We start from the raw sequence: 17,515 nt of genomic DNA on the forward strand, positions 1-17,515 counted from the left end.
CGCGCACTAAACGGTCCGTTTCACGCGTGGAGTAAATCTAACGCACCCCGCCCCTCCAACCCTCCCAAAAATGCGACTCATCCCATTGGCTGTGTCGTCGTCTTTACGCATCCGTGGGGCGGGGATGTATAGGACAAAACAATCAACTGTCATTTCGATCAGCTGTGAGAGGGAGACAGCAGCCCCAAGGACCTGCAGAGATTAAGCCTGAACAGGTACATGGTTTAGCAAAGTTTAACATGTGCATTTAATCCAGCGTGCATAGGTAATTCATTTATAATGATCATACTTGCATATAGTTTATCAAAGTTCCTGTGTTTGGGTACCTCGATGCCTCTTTCCTTTTGCGCACTGAAGGAGGCATGGTGATGAATCCGCATGTTCCCCCTTCATCGTCCTCGTTAGTGAAGTGTAATGTAAACGTGTAACGTTGATGCGTAAATGTTGTTATAGTGGTCCACGCAGCAGGTGCTGGCATTGGAGAGCCAGTGCAGCAGCGCAGACATGCCCGGGCAAAGCCTCAGTGTGATCCTCATGAATACACGTTTTGAGTAGTGTCAGCGTGCATGCACTTATGCTCATTCTGCACGGGGGTTACAAGATCCCACCCATTCATATGCAACCAAATCTATAATGCTGCATATTGTCAGACAATACTTCAAACACATTGGCGCTGTTGTTGCCATCTGGCGATATACGTTTTAAGGACATTACAAACTCTCCCGCGAGTTGAGGCTGAATTTAAGAAAGTTATCTTGATGAGGTTTCAGATGGTGATGTAGATAAGTAAAAGCAGGCAGTTGCCTAAAGTAGGCATTATATATGTTGTGTAGAGCCTTTTCTGAAAAGTCAGTAACCAACTGTATTGAGAAATCGTGCATGGCCTGAAGAGTTAAGTCGAACAAATTCAAGAATAAAGTTCAACATGGACTACAAAGTTCAAAGAATAATACATTAATCATTCATTTCTGTGTAATAAGAAGCGTGAGATACTTTGTTAACTTAATATTAATAGTATGTAAAAAACGCTAATATGAGCACTAGCTCCTGTGGCACATGAACAGATGCAGTAATTATTTAATACATTTCTGTAATAAAAAACCTGACATATCTTGAGACAAGTAGCTCAACTTTAAGAAATTGGACATTATCAAATATTTCTGAACTAAGCTACAGATGAAGTGGACTACACGTGAATTAAGTTTTATTTCGCGCTGTTTCTATTGAATGTTGCAAATCTCCTGCCCTTAAAGATTGAAGGGATGCGTTGATGATGCATTCTTCTTGTGCTCTGCTCCAGACATGAGCCGTCTCCTGGTCCACCACCTGTACTTGCTGCTGATCTGCATGCTGGCCTGTTGGAGTCCTGCAGTCAACGGGTTGTTTGAGTGGCTGAAGGGAACAGAGGCGCCTCCAGCAGCAGCAGAACCAGCAGCTCCTCCTCCTCCTCCTCCTCCATCCACAGCAGAAGTCCCAGCACTTTTTTCAAAGGATGCCCGGTTTGAGATGACTACTGGAGATGAGAGGTTTTTGGCTGAGTCAAAGCTGATGGAGCTCAGCCCATTAGACAGCTGTCATTACAGGGTAAACTACATTCAGGGGTTGTATGCAACTAACCTGTGTTTTAGTCATTGGTTAATCTAACAATTAATTACTTGATCAGCGTGTAGACGTGTCTGTCTAAAATTAGTGGAAAAGTGTCGTCACAATTTCCTTAAGCCTAAGAGGATGTCTTCAAATTGCTCGTTTTGACCGACAAACGCACCCATACAATGTTACTGTGATTTTAAAAAAGAGAAGAAAAAAACTATATTCAAGATGCTGGAGCTTGCTAATGGTTGGGATTATTTTAGTTAAAATATGGTGACTTCAAATCACATGACAACCAGAGAGCCAAGTTGAGAAAACACTGCTGTAAAGGCGTTTGGACATTTTCATCCAATGGCAGCAGTGCTCACCTTGATACACCTTCACTGGTGTTTACTGTGACATTTCAATAAGGCGCTCTGCTCCGTTGCAGGTGGTTGCCCAGCTGAAGGCGAGCTGTGAACGCCTCCCGGAGGAGCAGCTCGCGAAGCTCGGAGTCGCACTGTTTAACTGCCAGGCGGAGACGGAGGGGCGCCGGACCCACCCGTGTACAGAGCACATGGTAAGATACATAAAGTTGTCATTGTGTATTCTACAATCAAACATCATGTGTTTTGGGTCTTTGTGGAGCGCTCTCATTTTGATGTTTCAGACTATTAAACAGTGCACAGCAGACATGGATTCGGACACGTGGAACGCTTACCACATAGTGAGCAACAGGGCGCGCTCTGTCTGTTACGCAACGCGGCAGCAACTCTTCCGGCGCAGAGCGGAGCAAACTGTAAATGCTCTCATCTCCACGGCCACGAGTCAGCTCGATACAATGAAGGACCTGAAGGTAGTTTTCCCTCTTTTTTACAATTTATTTATTTTTTTGCCATGGCATAGGGTGCCGTTTGATTGAGCTTTGATCGTGGTGTTTTGTTCCAGGATGGCCAGCTGGCGCTGAAGGAATTGACCGCAGCCTCCTTGGACAAGCTGCTGGACGGTCACGGGGCTCTGCAGGCCCAGCAGAGGAAGCTGCACGAGGGCCAGGGGCAAATGGAGAGTTCACTGAGGAACAACCTGGAGCGTCTGGGCCAGGAAAAGGCCCTCATCGCCTCAGGGCAGGAACTGGTAGCCAAGCTCATTCAGGGCATCACAATGAGAATGGGTGAGGGCGTGCACGTATCTCACACTGACAAATATTTAGTGTTCGGTATATTTGGCTGTTTTCAGACATTACTTTTGACAAGCACAGTGCTAATTGTAAGAAGTGTCGACGTACCAAAATGTGCACCTCCATTCAGGCTTTACATTGCTGTGGTTGCACTCTTAGTATTTGAAAGCACGTACAGAGCACACTCCTTACTTTAAATCATACAACTTTTCAAGGGTCACAAAACACCTATAATCACAAGAACCTTTTGAGAGTTTTGTTTCTTCTGACAAAGTGGTGGATGAAACAATAAGAATGCCCGTAGTAATGAATTGATGTGTACTCCCCTCTTAGAGAATGTGAGTGAACGTGTGCAGGTCCAAGGCTCGGAGGTGCAGGACAGCCACAGGGCGATTGTTAAAGACCTCGCAGATGTCAGACACCAAGCTCAGGACATCCACCAAAAAATTGGTAATGGAATCTGAATTCATCCCTGTCACCCGTCTGTTGAAATGAGCGTTGTCTTTACAGTTTTCATGTCTTTCCTCTGCACCTGATCAGACCACAGTATGGCTGAGTTTCTGCGGTACCAGGACCAGACCTCTCGGTACTACACTGACCTGATGAACCAACTGGAGCGCATGAACGGCACCCTGGGAGCCACGCTGCACTACCTGGATGGCATGCAGAGCCGGATTGAGGAGCGGCTTCACATGATCCAGGGCTACCTTGGCTCGGCAGGTGAGCCCTTACACGCACGCACACACACGCACACACACGCACACACGCACACACGCACACACACGCACACACACGCACACAGTGCATATTTTCTGCTATAAATAAATTGTGATTGATTTAAAAAAATATATATATTTTAAATACAATATTGAGCTGAAGTGATTTATTGCTCAGACAGAAAAGAATTTGGCAAATGTTTTTTAGCATCAATCCACACATTTTAACATTTCTCAATGTGAAGGATCTGACGCTTTTCTTTGTCTTTATTAAAATTGCTTAGATGTTAAAAACATATTCTACTACATGTGCCAAAAAACTAACTTTCATTCAAAAACTATTTTAAATAGGTCTTTGTTTAGTTGGAAACAAACCCTGCAGCCAAATATAGTCATCCTCCATAGTGTGAGTTGTCGTAAAACTACTTAAACATGGTTAAGATTGTATTGCTGATTTAATTTCCCTTGTGCTTCCTGCTATTTCAGGTTTGAGCCTGACAGCCATGTGGACATGTATCGCACACATAGGCTACTTTGTCCTGTGCGCGGTGCTGCTGACGTTCCTGCGTTGTCCCGGGTTCTCTCGAGCCGTGCTGCTGCTCACCGTGTCTCTCAACGCGGTGGCCGAGGTCAACCAGCAGCCGGCGCTGGACCTCAGCGGCCTCAGCCTGCTGCTGCTCATTCTGTCTCTGGGTACAGACTTGAAGATGCTTACCGGGCAAATGCAATGGCCTCCATTTTTCTCATGTATTTGTCACAATGTTTTTTTTTCTCCGTATCTGCAGGTCACTGGTTGGTGAGTCAGTTGTGGGCATGCCTCCAGATCAGAGTGAAATGTGACATTGTGGAGCCACTGATGCAGCCAGTCTCATCCTGCCACTCGTATCCAACGTCCTCCACGCCGCAGAAGTGAGTCTGCACAGCTCATCATATACAGTCTATGCTGCAGGCTGGGGCTGCAACAGGCTAATTAATTAAACCTGGCCGTTATTTTCTTAATTTACTTAGTCTATTAAATTAGTTTAAACATGCTTTGTATAATTTCCCAGAGGTGACTTCTTCAAAATGTCTCGTTAGCCGAACTGTCCAAAAGATATAAAGAGAAAAGCAGAAGATACTTGTTTGTATGGCATTTTTTTCATTAATTATCAAATCAGTTGCTGATTAATTGTTTTTGATTTAATCAATTGTGTAACTATTTCATCTCCAAAAACGTGTTTTTAAGTGCTCTTCTCTGTTTGTACTTTGTTTTATTTGGTGTCTTTTTTTCATTCTTTCATCAGAGATGAAAAGTATTGCTTCCTGGATAAAGATGACCTGTTGAATCAAGACAGCTTTACATCAGGTGTGATATTAATACTGCACCTAAACATGAATACATTTACAAATAAGTGTAATGCGAGAAAAAATATTGTAACACAGGCTCAGTAACTGATATGCAAATGTATTTTTGGGGGTGAAGTATTCTGTGACACCCCATTTGATTCAGTCACTCATAATTGCTCTCACGGATGTCTTTGTGTCCAGGTAACTTCGGCATATCTGCAGTGTCTCCCCTTCACAGGAAGCCGATGCCGGAGTCGAGGTTTATGCCGCTTGTTGGGACACCCAATCACTCCTCTCCCCGGCTCGCACCACAGCCAGTTCTTTCAGCGGTGAGCAAATAGTGACTGTCACATGAGGGATGGCTCAATTCTGATCTGTTTACAGTACGTCATGAATTATTATTGGAGCCTTTAGTTAGTTTTTATTTTCCTAGGCTCTGGTTGCTCAAGTCTCCCCAAGAAACCTTGGAGGCATTTTTGATGCAGTGAGCGGCTCGCGTGATTTCATGACTGACTCACGAAGTACGAGTCCGACCCCGTCACACGTCAGCAACAGGTCAGGATTCTAGACTTTCTGATCACACCGAAGCCTGTTATCCAAAATGCTTTGATTTAGGCCTTTTCTTAACAAACTGTTCATGACTTCCCTCTTTTATTCCTGCGACAGCTCTCTATCAGGCCGTCAGCTGTGCAATGGGGTCACAAAGACGGGGAAGACCTGTAAGAAGAGAGCCGTGCCCGGACATGAGTACTGCAGATTCCACGAAGGAGGGCACACCTCCTATGTCGTCAAATGAGCGCTACACTTTTAAGACTACAGATGTTTTACATACATTTTTAACTGTTCTATGAATCTGTCTGTAAGTGTACCTTGCTAGAGGGCCTTCTCTGCAACTTTTTTTAGCAACTGTTATTGTGATATCATTGCATCAAGTTATTCCTGCTGTTTTTTAAATTAATAAATTATTACTTTGCCTATTAATTCATGTGTGTCTTTTCAAACGAAGCAATAGTTGTAGTCCCAAAATCTGAATTTAATCGCTGTTTTACATTTTATCTGCCTGTAAAGAAAAATATGAAAACTTAAAATAATCAGATACCGCAGCCTGTGGCATAGCCCTTAAAGATTCAGACAAGACATACTGGGTATAAAACATTTATTTTGCGCAGTGCCAATATACTGAGTAAAAATAACCCAGCCTCCCCATAAAAAGCATTCACCAAAACCGGTTTTTAAATACAGTGACTCAAAGCTAGACCACTTAAACATCCAAACTTTTACAAAAGACAGTAATTCAGTGACTACAACGCTGAAAGGGATTTAAAATGAACAATTACTGTAAATATTGAATTGTGCCAGCACAGTTAGTCACTTAATAACTGGAATGATTAGCACCACAATAGTGAAAAAGATATACAGGTAGACTATAGATTTCTTCATATACCCGAAAGAGAAACTAGATTGTGTTGCAGAGATCTTCAGTCCAAATCATTGAGTGACCCAATCAAACTGACGAGACCTCATTAAGTAACATCCATCTTTGCAGATTCACACCCCCACCCTTTGTTTCTTCCACCGCTACCATCAGCGTCTTGTCTTCTCCGTGCCGACAGACTTTGTACCAACTTGTTTGCCATAGTTTTCACTTCCGGGCTGATTCATAGTTGGTAACGAACCAATCGCAGGTTTCCTTTAAAGCTGTAAGATAGAGCCGAAAAAGAAAAAAAAAAACAGACTTCAATTATTTTTAATTTCTGCACTGATGACGTCTCAGCAGCCGCGCACACACACACAAGTCAGTCCCACCTTGTTTGAAGGGTGTGAAGGTGAAGTCCGGCTGGTAGCGCCGCAACTTTGCATTGCTGGCTGTCTTTTTGAACTGACCGTCTGCTTTACTGGAATCAAACTAAAAGGTCAAAGGTTAAGGTAAGTACATGGAACTAGTGATTTTGAATAGCCGCTTTGATTATAAAATTAATTAAAAAAATTATACACAAGTCTGTTAAATGCATGATATTTTAACAAGTTGTACTCAATGTGCAACAACATGCAAAAAACCACCAGCACATTCTTTTATACTCATCACACCAAAAACATGGAACCTAATTTGTTTGCCAGGAGTCGGCTCCAGGAGGATGTTTACCGAGTTATCCAAATAACCCTGCTGAATACTATTTGGATAACGTCAGTTATCCAACTAAGCATGATCAAAAGGATACCACCACTTCCCCTTTAAAGTCCAGTCCTTGCACAACTGCTTCTGCTGCTTCTTTTATGGACACTTCATCCTCCTCTCCAACTAGAACCAGTGGACACAGACATCAGTACTATGAAGTCAATTCATCTTTCACTGTGGATATGCTGTGTACGAGGACTCACCGGAGAGAATGATCGGATCCACCTCTTGATACTCTCTCATGACCCACAGGAAGAGACGAGCCAGGTCCAAAGAGTAGATGAACTGTCTTCTGGGAGTGCCAGACCCCCAGACCACCAGGGGCTTCCCCTCCTCTGATCATGCACAGAAACGAGTACACGATTTATATGGATCCCCATTAAACCCTGCTGTTTTGCTCTCAGTTATCAAATAAATGGTTATAACACAACGTATGACGTGTAAGAAAGTATCCACTTAGACATGTACTACATCACTACATTTAGCAACTTATGTTGGGGGGGAAAGCAACACTGGACTGGGTTTTTGATTGGACATTTTCGTAAATCTAGCTAAGTTTTGATGGTTTCGCCAATATACCCCAGCTATAAGTAGTGAGTTATAGTCTTGTTATTAATCCAATACAAAGTGAGCGAGACATATTCTGATTTAAAAATAAAAGAAAATGAGTCCTGAACGATATTTGGTAGTGTCCAAAATGCCAGAGTTCAGGTGTTTTATCAATAGAGTAATTTTTAGATGATATACAAGAGAATATGACTTACTTTGAGCAATGTAGGCTTTGTGTATGAGGCCCGGCAGCACATGGCCATCTTCAATGCTGAAGTTGTCATGGGGACCAAACACATTAGTGGGAATCACGGCCGTATAGCAACGCCCATGCTGCTGGAAATATGCCCTGTAAAAACAGAGTTTTATAGATAATTATTATTAACGCAACATTGTGAATGCACTAAACATGGTCACGGCACGAAGCCATCGGTTCCCACCTGTTGTGAACATCAATCATTCTCTTTGCATAGGAATAGCCAAAGTTCGACTCATGGGGTGGACCGTTGTGGATCTTGTGAAAAGAAAGTAAAGTTAAAGTTAGTTGCCATTTACAGATTTACTGATGCCAGCTCAGAGAACACATACGGGTCTGTTACCATGGTCTCATCAATAGGGTAGTTGGTCTTATCAGGAAAGACGCAGGTGGACAGGCAGGAAACAACCTTGACCACGCCAAACTCATGAGCGGCCTGCAGCACGTTATCATTGATGTAGACGTTGTTTCTCTGGAGAGGAGAGACACATCCGTTTTTAAATAAAGTACATAAATAACAACATATAACGCAACAAATTCCACCCCCGACACACGTCGAACAATCTTTCCAAACACCCGCTCTAGCTTATCAATACTTCCTCATACCCAGAAGTCCAGGTTGTATTTCATGTTCTTGAAAAGCCCTCCAACCATAGCAGCCAGGTGAATGACGTGGGTTGGCCGATGTTTCTTAAACACAGCCCTCGTCTCCTCCATGATCCTGAACGGAGGCCACAGTAACACAGAAGGAGGAAAAAAGTGTGCGTGTTGGTACCAAAATCATACGTTTGCATATTTGAAGTAGCTAGAGGAAGTATTCTCTCACATGAGGTTGGCATCTTTGGAGGAGAGGAATATCCATTCCTCGCCCTCCCTGGCCGCCCCCTCCTCTTTGACCACATGCTGGATGGCCCTGCCCACCAAGCCGGAGCCTCCCGTCACCAGCACCCTCAGCGGAGCGGCGTGATCACCCAGACTGCTCATCTAGAAAAAAGCAATGCACAACCACACGCATCAAACAAATGCAATGAGTGATAGTCAGGTTATACTCCATTAAAACCCGTTGAAAACTGTGGAGCCCATATGAAAAACTGTATAATTCACTTCTTCATTTACTCATAACATATACACTGATATTTACACATCTGAACACACAACTCACATAATACTCTTTTATTATAACACCAAAATTATTCAAATAACCCGAGTGGTTGCAGAGATATACCTTTTTTTTAGTTTGGGTATGCAATGTTCTAAAATAGGTGGGTTTTCAATTAAGGCTCCCTCTCCACGACAGGTGGGCGTGTTGCAGGTGGACTCACCTGATCGCAGGGAAATGCCACGTCACTGAGCAGCGCGGCTCATAAAATAACATCAAGCCTCACTCAAATAACAAACACTGTCCAACTTATTATAGCTAACTTAATGATCGTATCTGACCAGTGTGTTGCTGGCCTTCTTGTATAGCTATGTTGCAGCTGTGGCTGCTCCCGGCTTCTCATTGGAGGAGAGGGAATGAGCTGAGCTGTGTTGTTGAAGCCAGCGAAGCTAACGTTACTAAAGTAGATGTTAGCTCATGCTAGCAGGTAACCTGCATGCACCTCTTTCAGGGAGGGTTCACGTCGCTGGTTAAACTCAAACCCGAGTGCGGCAACTAAACGCTGTATGAGTAGCAGTTTAAAAAAAAAAAAACTTTTCTTGCGTCTCGTGCATGAAATGACGTTAACTCGGAGCTAAACTAAACGAATAAAGTAGTTATGTCTCACCCGTTGGCTGTTAATTCACCACACCGACAGAAGGGACCCGTTTAAAGCTGGAGAGCCTGGTTGAATGTAGTCTCGCATATCAGACGAGATAGACCTGTTTGTCTGCACCGGAGATAGAGAGAGAGAGAGAGGAACTACGGCTTCCGGTCTTAACCTTCAAAATAAAAGTTTCTTGACGAACAGCTGGGCTGTTTTCTTTTAATGCCCCAAATCGACACACGGGAGTGTTCCTATTATCCTCAACTCGGAAAGACTTTAAACATGATTTCAAGTATAAAGTTTCACTGAATACACATTTCAAACGTTACGATGATACAATTAGAAACATGGACTTGTACTTCCGGTTTGGTTATTAAAGACGCAAGAATCATAACACACCATTTAACGTAACTTCGTCATGTCTTTAAGTCATTAAACATATTCTTTTTTAAATACATTTTGTGCTTGAAGACTGTGTTCCCCTTGTTTTTTATTTGGTCAGGGGTCGGTCTCTTACATCATATATCATAAATAACTATATCTATGATTTCAGTGCGAAGACAGACCCCCTAAAAAATCTGTTAAATTCAATTAAATGTCTCAGAAAATAAAGCCTTCATTTCAAAGATTTTTTATTTTTTTTTATTTCAAATGGCACATTATTTTCATCTGCTGGTTCTTTCTACTGAGGAGACGAGAACCTGCCGAGGAAGAGGATGGACTTGGTCTTATTGTGCCTGATGAAGAAGAGGAAGGGGTGGTCCGCTGTGAAGTGCTCCTCCCTCAACATACAGAAAGCTACCATGCCCGCTGTGGCCGCAGCCGCCTCCGTCCCCTCCTCGTTCACCTCCACAAAGGCCTTGTGGACCACTGTGGACAGGGAGAGTCCTCCTTCCCCGTTCATGCCAGACAAATCGGCCTTCGCCCCACAGAACACGTCCCTCATGCCGAGTTTGGCCAGAGGCTCGTTCAGCTCGTAGTCTTCCTCCAGCTTGAACTTAGGAAGGTGAACGAGGACTTCTGAGTGGACGTCCATGTTTTCCCTCATGGTCCATTCGTCCAGATTCTCCTGTGTAAGCTCATTCTCCAGCTGGAACATAACACACACTATATTTTATATCTCATATTTATATTAAGATGATGTAAGTATCAGTTTGTAGGCACTTTTTTCATCCTATAATCATGTCTTGGTTAGCTGAACTATTCCTTTTAAATGTATGTATTTTTAATCAGACATTGAGATCAATATGTCTTATGCTAGATACTAAATCATTATTATTCTGCATAATATTAGTTGTATTTATTCTAAACTTTTTCCACAAGTGCAAATGGTTCATAACTTATGCAGTGCAGCTTCTTCTACATCCCTTGCAAGCTTAGTTTTTGCTTCGAGGTTGCGCACCTTCAGCAGAGGGTCAGAGCCGTCTGCGGACTCCTCGGGCAGCAGAACGAACATGCTGAGCTCGTCATCCACGTACGGCAGCTCCAGGATCTGCAGGCCGAGCTCAGGAACGTAGTTGTAAGGCAGCTTCTTCATCTGGTACATCATCTGGACCGGCTTGGCCTCATTCTGACGCACATGGAACACAGGAAATCAAGGGGGTCGGGTCTCAGTTGGCTGAGTGAAACGGTTTCATGTATTCAAACTTCACGCGTCTACATCTGCAAACCTCACCTGGTTGACTTTAAAGGACATCTCTTTGGTGTTTGCCTGATCAAAGCGGTTCATCCAGTTTCCCTTGAAGTAGATGGCATTAACCAGAGCCAATTTTATCATAGCAGAAACTGTTCCAGGTTTCAAAAGATCTTTAATCTTATCTGAAAGGACATACAGAGACAAAGCAAGCATTGAACCCCAATTCACAGAATTTGGTTCAACCGATTTATCTCACAGTCGAAATTGTCGCACTGGCGGGAAAATATGTTTATAATCACATCCATTCCTGCTAAATGAGGGTACTGAATGATATATAACCTATTTTGGTATAACAATCACCCTATTAATAGTACTGATTATAAGAATTTGAAAATAACGTGTGCTTCCAATCAACCTCCTGAGTGTGCGTGGATAAAGTTACACTGTCCAAATGTGCGGGACCATCGGAGCTGCATCTTAGCGATAGATTCGGAAATTCTAAATAACAACAACATATAGCCAAATGGATTTTGAATTTATGAAAGGACGCTCGTCAAAACAGCTGTTTGCTGATTATCTTTCTCTCTTTTCCCCTCCCTGCAGATTCCTTTCTGTCTGTGGGTCGATACAACAGGTAAAATGGAATTGGGGCCCAAAGACCTATTTACAAGCATGAAAAGCAAACAGGCTAAGAAACTGTCTGTCTGTCTGTCTGTCTGCTGATCTCCGGTCTGTTTCAATACTTTGGACAGCGCCGCACAAAGACACAACAAACAGCACAGCGAAGCGATAGTCACATGTATCTTGGCCAATAATGTTGTTGTTCTTACTATTTTTCTATAGTTACATGAAGCTTAAATAGAGGGGGATTAATGAGAAAAATGTGTTACCCGTAAAGTGCACTATCAAATGATTGTTGTACAAGTTGGTATCGGAATAATTGGTGTCCAATTAAGAAGTACTCACTCTCGGTCTGCTGCTCTACCCAGCTGTTGATCTCTGCTCTGCAGGCCTCTGGAGCCCCCATGAAATCCACAGCCTTCAGGTCCGCCTGGTAGTGCTTCTGTGTGGCTTCGAGGAATTGCTGCAGTGAGGAGAAAGCAGTCATGTAAAGTTGTATCTTTAACACAAGTATCTGACTCTTCCGTGATTGAAGTGTAAACTGAAAACTCACCGGGAGGAAGTTGGCGGTGTTTTCTCCGTAGAGACGGTTGGCTAGTTTCAGGATGTATGACGCAGATGGTGAGTTGATGTCAGCGTTCAGTGTCTGGAAGTCTGCGTGGACGCCTTCACCAGAGCTGAATGAGAGGGCCTGAGGGAAGGTTTGGAACAACAGACTTTAATCTGGGATCAACAAAAGGACATATTGCACCTCTCTGAAACTATACTACTGTAACCGCTAGTTAAAACCTCAAATAACCTGGTTACATTTGCAGAGAATATGATTTGTAATATCATCAAGTCTCGGTGCTGCACATCAGGTGTTCAGAATCTGGTTGCTGGATGTGAATTTCACGACCTCACCTGCTGCTTCCGGTCTGTCTAAACCTTTTGTAACTTAAGGCCCACTTCAGATTGTTTAAACAATTCAGAGGAACAACTTACCAAATAAATGCACTGTATTTCAATTTGACATTATTATTTACATGAATGCTTACATTTAGCACATTTAGATATCATGTAATCTACCCATTTGTTAGATCCTCCACGACCACTCCACTATACGTCGTCATAAGGTCAACCAAATGGCCCCCGTAGTGTTGCTACTGTGCTGTATGAGTTTTATATTTGCCTGCTTTATGTTAGATATTATCTGTGCCTTTTAATTTGCTATAATTGTAATATTTAGTCATGTATGTTGTTTTAATGTTACATGCATGTGCCTTCTCTCCATATATTCCACTAAGGCCAGAAGTGTGCAGACAGGCATGCCCCGATACTGTTGTGTACTTTGGGTCTAGGGCTGTTTTCCATGGAATGAGCTAGACCCTGTGGTTACAAAAAGGGAAAACTTTGTGTCAACGGTTAGGGAAAGCCTTTTTTCATTCCTACGTGCTCAAAGCCAAGGATACAAAGAAATGGTTTCCGTACTTTGGTGTACAATAACCTGACTGGCTTGCACACAGCCCTGACCTCCATCCAATACCTTCAGGATGAACTGGAAAAGCCCGGCCTCATCGCCCAACATCAGTGGGCTGAACTCACTCCTGCTCACTCGTGGCTGAACCAGACTGTATAAAATATGAATGTAGTAGGTTTCCGCTTTAGCTGAATATGATCAAATCCCTGTAGCCAGGTTTCAACATCAGCAGATTAAGGCCCGCGGTTTGGAATGATGTGTTACAACAATCACACATGGATGCACTGTTCATGTGTCCTCATACTCTTGATCATATAGTGTGTTTTGTGTCTTCATGAAGTCAATCATTCATCATCAACCTGCTAAACCACTGCGGACAAAAATGTTCCTTTTTGCTTGAGCTAACAGTTTGAACACAGAGGTCATAAACAAATCGAAGAACAATGCTCAGAGGACTCACTGTACTTCCCAAAGCAAATTGGTTTCATTAACTGAAACCTGATTGTCAACTAGTTTTTACAACAACCGGCTTTTAAGCAAACAATATGTGACTTGTTTCAAGGGCGCTCTTTGAGGTCAAAGCTCAGGTCTCAATAGACTTCGACTGTCTGAAGACACACCCTTCATTCTGTGCAAACACACACACACACCTGGTCAAACAGCCTGAACTTCATAACTCAGGACATGGTTAATGCAAACAGGCCTGGATGACTGCAGTTCACAAAGTCCGTGACATTTTAATAAACATGTAATAGAGAGACGGTGTGCTGACCTTCGCCATCTGAGCCGCAGTGTCTCCTTTAGCCCCGAGGTAAACCATAGCCAGGGCCGAGCTGATGCTCAGCGGGGAGACGAAGATGTTCCCGGCGGGGTTTTCTTTGCTCAGAGTGCGGAGCAGCTCTAAGGCAAAAGCTGTGTTTGAGCTGCTGATGGCGGCCATGACTGAGGTTGTACGCTTTTCCTGTGATGAGCAAATGACATTCAAAATCGGTATAGGGTATGATCCCATTTTGTAAAAATACATTTCAGACAGATTTTAATGTTTCATAGTTTATGGTTCATAATTGACTTTAGAAAACAAACTGTATCCTATTTATTTTCGGAAAGAGAACCTCTACATCCCACACCTTATGACACAGTGAAATCACAGTAAAAATCACAGTAAAAATAAACGTGCATCACATTTAAAGGGCAATTGCACGTCATCTCCTTTGCTCCCCGTTTTCTGAAATTTTATTGTCAACCGTCAATTAAAGATAAAATGCCAAAAATGAATCTGCAATGTTTTGTAAGGTAAGGTAAGGTGTTTTGTTTTTCCTTTTTTCTTCTTCACAGCCTATGTTAAGCTACGTGTAAATAGATATGCTCTCAAAAGAAAATTGATTTAATTCAACTTTCCAGAAAGCTTTATTCTCCCTTTTGTTAACGTACCGGTGTTGATATTTGACACAATATATAATCATTTTAAATAATCTATTGAACTGGATCCTCATCCAAGGCGGTGTAATATTACCTCCACCACCAGGTTAACACTGGGTAAAAATAAAATAATAATATGGTAATTCACGTTTTCAAGTTTTTGCCAATTTCAAACTCTTTGAAGGTTTTATACACACACTTTGTATCAAATGTTGTATTTTCTCACATAACATGTTGTTGACTAGTATCACAGTTTTGCCCGGAGCAAGTGAAGGTGCGTTCAGATACCCGGAAATAACCCCGCACACAGCCCTCTCTAGTAGCTGTTATTAAATACGTCATGCATGTCCGGAATCAGCATTATAGCCACACGACACGGTGCGTGTGCGTGTGTGTTTCAGGCTTATTATCTCCATTGTTACATTACCTGATGGTCCTCCCGCAACGACTGGAGTGAGCTCAAGCTGTGAGGAAGTGAAAGCAAAACGCAGCACGCAATAGTCAGAGAAAAGCCCCTCAAAGCAACACAGAGAGCACGCGGCGCAGGGGCAGTGGATGGACCCAGAAGTTCCACGCACCTCATTTATACGGAACACACGCAGTGGTTGTCAGCGCAGTGTCTGTGGGTGGGACGCGTGACTGGGCGATAAGTCACTGACTGGTTACAAATGCATGCCATTATAGGGAGGAACGGAGGAAAAAGGGTTAATTTACTGCTGTGAAAACGTTTGGACAAGCTTAACCAGGAGTATAGGAAGCTGAGGCTACGAGTCTCATATCATCCAGTAGAACCACACCCATTTGTATATATAAATACATATATATATTGTATTATTATTTTATTTATATATAAATAAAATATCTGTAAATATTTTTTCCTTTCTTAAAAGTCTCAATCAAAGCCTTCTCTACACTGCCTGGAAATGCAAAATAGCAGTCAATATTTTATTTTAATATCAGAATATATATATTTGTATATACACACACTGTATAATGTATATATCATATATCATAATAATATATTTATATTCCTGTAAATCTTATCTACTTTCTTTATAGTCTAAATCAAAGTTTTCTCTAAACAGCCTGGAAATGCTAAATAGCAGTCAATATCTTATGTTAATATCAGAATCTAAGATGTGTTGTGTAATCCTGCATTATTAATTCCTCTTTTTGTCATTAAACCTACCCAAAATATCATGGTGTCTTACAGGGCACATGTATTCTTCTGTTACACCAAATTCATTTCTCATATTTCTCCCCAAGTTTATGAAACTGTAATGAATGAAACTCAAAATGTGTGACCCTCTAGTGTCGTTGTGACAGTATGTTGACAGGGAGTCTTTGTCACCTCTTGGTCTGCAGCTCAGATCAAGAAGTGTGATGTCATTTACATTCATAAATAACATTTGTGAGTATTGCATTTAAGTACAATGTTGAGGTACTTGTACAAAATATACTTCTGCTGCACTATACATTTTGATTTTAGAGGAAAATAGTGTACTTTTTACTCCAACTACATTGCTGATTCAGATTATCGATACAAAATACAATTGACAAATACATTCTGAAGTGTTATTATAGATTAAGATACTAGTATATAAACGTTAAAAAGAGCCTCACTTTACCAGCTGCAATGTTGACTTAATGTACATATTAAGGCATCAATATATATAATCTAATCATATTAAATCTTATGAAATGGCTCATTCAACATAATAAGAAGGCCTACTATTGGGGTTTTTTGCTGCTCATAGTTGTATACTTCTACTCAAGTAAACTTTTGATTGCAGGACTTTAACTTGGAGTATTTCTACATTGTGGTACGGTTACTTTTACTTCAGTAAAATCACTCACTATTTCTTCCACCACTGCTCAGATCTTAAACTTATACGTCTTCCAAGGTAAACTTATATTCAAATAGCTTACTTAAAATAGCCTTACTTAAAATAGTATCTTCTTGAAATGTTCTGATTTAAGGCATGAATAAATGTATCATAATCAAATAATACAAAACAGGCTATTGAACATTATTGTAAAACTTTACACAAAAACAGGAATCATTCAGTAATTTTGTTTCTCATTAATGGCATATTTAACTATATTATTTAACACTCCATTAGTGTTCTGCTGCTGTTTCTTTCCACTTTGGATCATGATAGACATTTTATTAAACCTAATTTTTTGCAGTAATATTTTGTTTTAAATAAAGAGCATATGGGCTTGAAGGGTGAATGTAACATGGCCTCAGCCAAGAAGAAGCCGAGTTGCTCTTCTGGAACATTGCGTGTCTTAAGGTGTGTCTCAATGATTTACTGTGTCGAGATTATATTGTCTCCACCCGTCACAAAGGCTTACAGTACAGCCTTGACAACCACTGAAACATAGTAAACATTTCTGATTCATGACAACCCGTGGACTCCAGACCTCTGTGTTGCATAACCGACATACTATAGCCTGCATGTCCCACTGCAGAAGCCCTCCGCCCCCTTTCTTCCAGAAACATGAGTTTTACATGTATCATCATGCCTGACTAAGTTACTCAAGTTTCTCAATTTAGACCAGAAAATATCTCATCAAAGAATAAGGAGTCTGAATAAGCCGAAGAAGGATTTGAGGCCAATATATATTTGGCGTTTCCCAAAAGGTATAATTATATATATATATATATATATATATATATATATATATATATATATATATATATATATATATATATATATATATATATATATATATATATATATATATATAGTAACCAGCCCTAACCTGAGACACAAGAGGCATTTACTTTAAGTGCATGTATGTGCCTAAGAGGAGTTTGAGTGGTACTTTGTTTGAAAAAAAGTGCTTCATCACAAAAATG

General features: G+C 41.5%; 3 protein-coding genes across 3 annotated transcripts; 1 reads left to right on the top strand and 2 right to left on the bottom strand.

Moving 5' to 3' along the window:
- The first annotated feature begins 161 nt into the window (after positions 1 to 161).
- bmb (brambleberry) lies at positions 162 to 5,757 on the top strand. Its single transcript, XM_079221514.1, has 13 exons — positions 162 to 215; positions 1,301 to 1,584; positions 2,021 to 2,149; positions 2,240 to 2,425; positions 2,518 to 2,740; positions 3,080 to 3,196; positions 3,287 to 3,466; positions 3,949 to 4,155; positions 4,248 to 4,371; positions 4,746 to 4,807; positions 4,990 to 5,117; positions 5,222 to 5,343; positions 5,455 to 5,757. Exons 2-13 carry the CDS (start codon positions 1,303 to 1,305, stop codon positions 5,582 to 5,584), a joined length of 1,890 nt encoding a protein of 629 aa, XP_079077640.1. The 5' UTR covers positions 162 to 215; positions 1,301 to 1,302; the 3' UTR covers positions 5,585 to 5,757.
- Positions 5,758 to 5,899: 142 nt separating this feature from the next.
- On the bottom strand, positions 5,900 to 9,585 carry LOC306739175 (GDP-L-fucose synthase-like). The gene is made up of 10 exons (XM_079221140.1): positions 9,536 to 9,585; positions 8,596 to 8,753; positions 8,376 to 8,490; positions 8,113 to 8,241; positions 7,954 to 8,027; positions 7,729 to 7,862; positions 7,168 to 7,299; positions 7,008 to 7,087; positions 6,595 to 6,694; positions 5,900 to 6,486 (listed from the first exon to the last, which is right to left on the bottom strand). The coding sequence occupies exons 2-10, from the start codon at positions 8,751 to 8,753 to the stop codon at positions 6,431 to 6,433; spliced, it is 978 nt and encodes a 325-aa protein (XP_079077266.1). The 5' UTR covers positions 9,536 to 9,585; the 3' UTR covers positions 5,900 to 6,430.
- A 554-nt stretch (positions 9,586 to 10,139) lies between these two features.
- serpinb1 (serpin peptidase inhibitor, clade B (ovalbumin), member 1) lies at positions 10,140 to 15,159 on the bottom strand. The gene is made up of 7 exons (XM_079220642.1): positions 15,077 to 15,159; positions 14,003 to 14,191; positions 12,325 to 12,462; positions 12,117 to 12,234; positions 11,190 to 11,332; positions 10,917 to 11,084; positions 10,140 to 10,604 (listed from the first exon to the last, which is right to left on the bottom strand). Exons 2-7 carry the CDS (start codon positions 14,168 to 14,170, stop codon positions 10,197 to 10,199), a joined length of 1,143 nt encoding a protein of 380 aa, XP_079076768.1. The 5' UTR covers positions 14,171 to 14,191; positions 15,077 to 15,159; the 3' UTR covers positions 10,140 to 10,196.
- Between the last annotated feature and the right edge of the window lie 2,356 nt (positions 15,160 to 17,515).

The sequence above is a fragment of the Taurulus bubalis genome (assembly GCF_910589615.1).
Source record: "Taurulus bubalis genome assembly, chromosome: 7".
In the NCBI taxonomy this organism is placed as follows: domain Eukaryota; kingdom Metazoa; phylum Chordata; class Actinopteri; order Perciformes; family Cottidae; genus Taurulus; species Taurulus bubalis.

What these genes read in the sequence shown, in the direction of transcription:
- serpinb1 (XM_079220642.1), bottom strand. Translation starts at nt 14,170, where the DNA reads ATGGCCGCCATCAGCAGCTCAAACACAGCTTTTGCCTTAGAGCTGCTC. An exon ending in CTGCGGCTCAGATGGCGAAG is followed by an intron (nt 12,463 to 14,002) that starts GTCAGCACACCG and finishes ACCTTCCCTCAG; the next exon opens with GCCCTCTCATTCAGCTCTGG. An exon ending in GGTAGAGCAGCAGACCGAGA is followed by an intron (nt 11,333 to 12,116) that starts GTGAGTACTTCT and finishes ATGTCCTTTCAG; the next exon opens with ATAAGATTAAAGATCTTTTG.
- LOC306739175 (XM_079221140.1), bottom strand. Translation starts at nt 8,753, where the DNA reads ATGAGCAGTCTGGGTGATCACGCCGCTCCGCTGAGGGTGCTGGTGACG. An exon ending in ACCCTATTGATGAGACCATG is followed by an intron (nt 8,028 to 8,112) that starts GTAACAGACCCG and finishes TCTTTTCACAAG; the next exon opens with ATCCACAACGGTCCACCCCA. An exon ending in CTTCACACCCTTCAAACAAG is followed by an intron (nt 6,487 to 6,594) that starts GTGGGACTGACT and finishes TCTATCTTACAG; the next exon opens with CTTTAAAGGAAACCTGCGAT.
- bmb (XM_079221514.1), top strand. Translation starts at nt 1,303, where the DNA reads ATGAGCCGTCTCCTGGTCCACCACCTGTACTTGCTGCTGATCTGCATG. An exon ending in GCTGCTCATTCTGTCTCTGG is followed by an intron (nt 4,156 to 4,247) that starts GTACAGACTTGA and finishes CCGTATCTGCAG; the next exon opens with GTCACTGGTTGGTGAGTCAG. An exon ending in CCGTCACACGTCAGCAACAG is followed by an intron (nt 5,344 to 5,454) that starts GTCAGGATTCTA and finishes TTCCTGCGACAG; the next exon opens with CTCTCTATCAGGCCGTCAGC.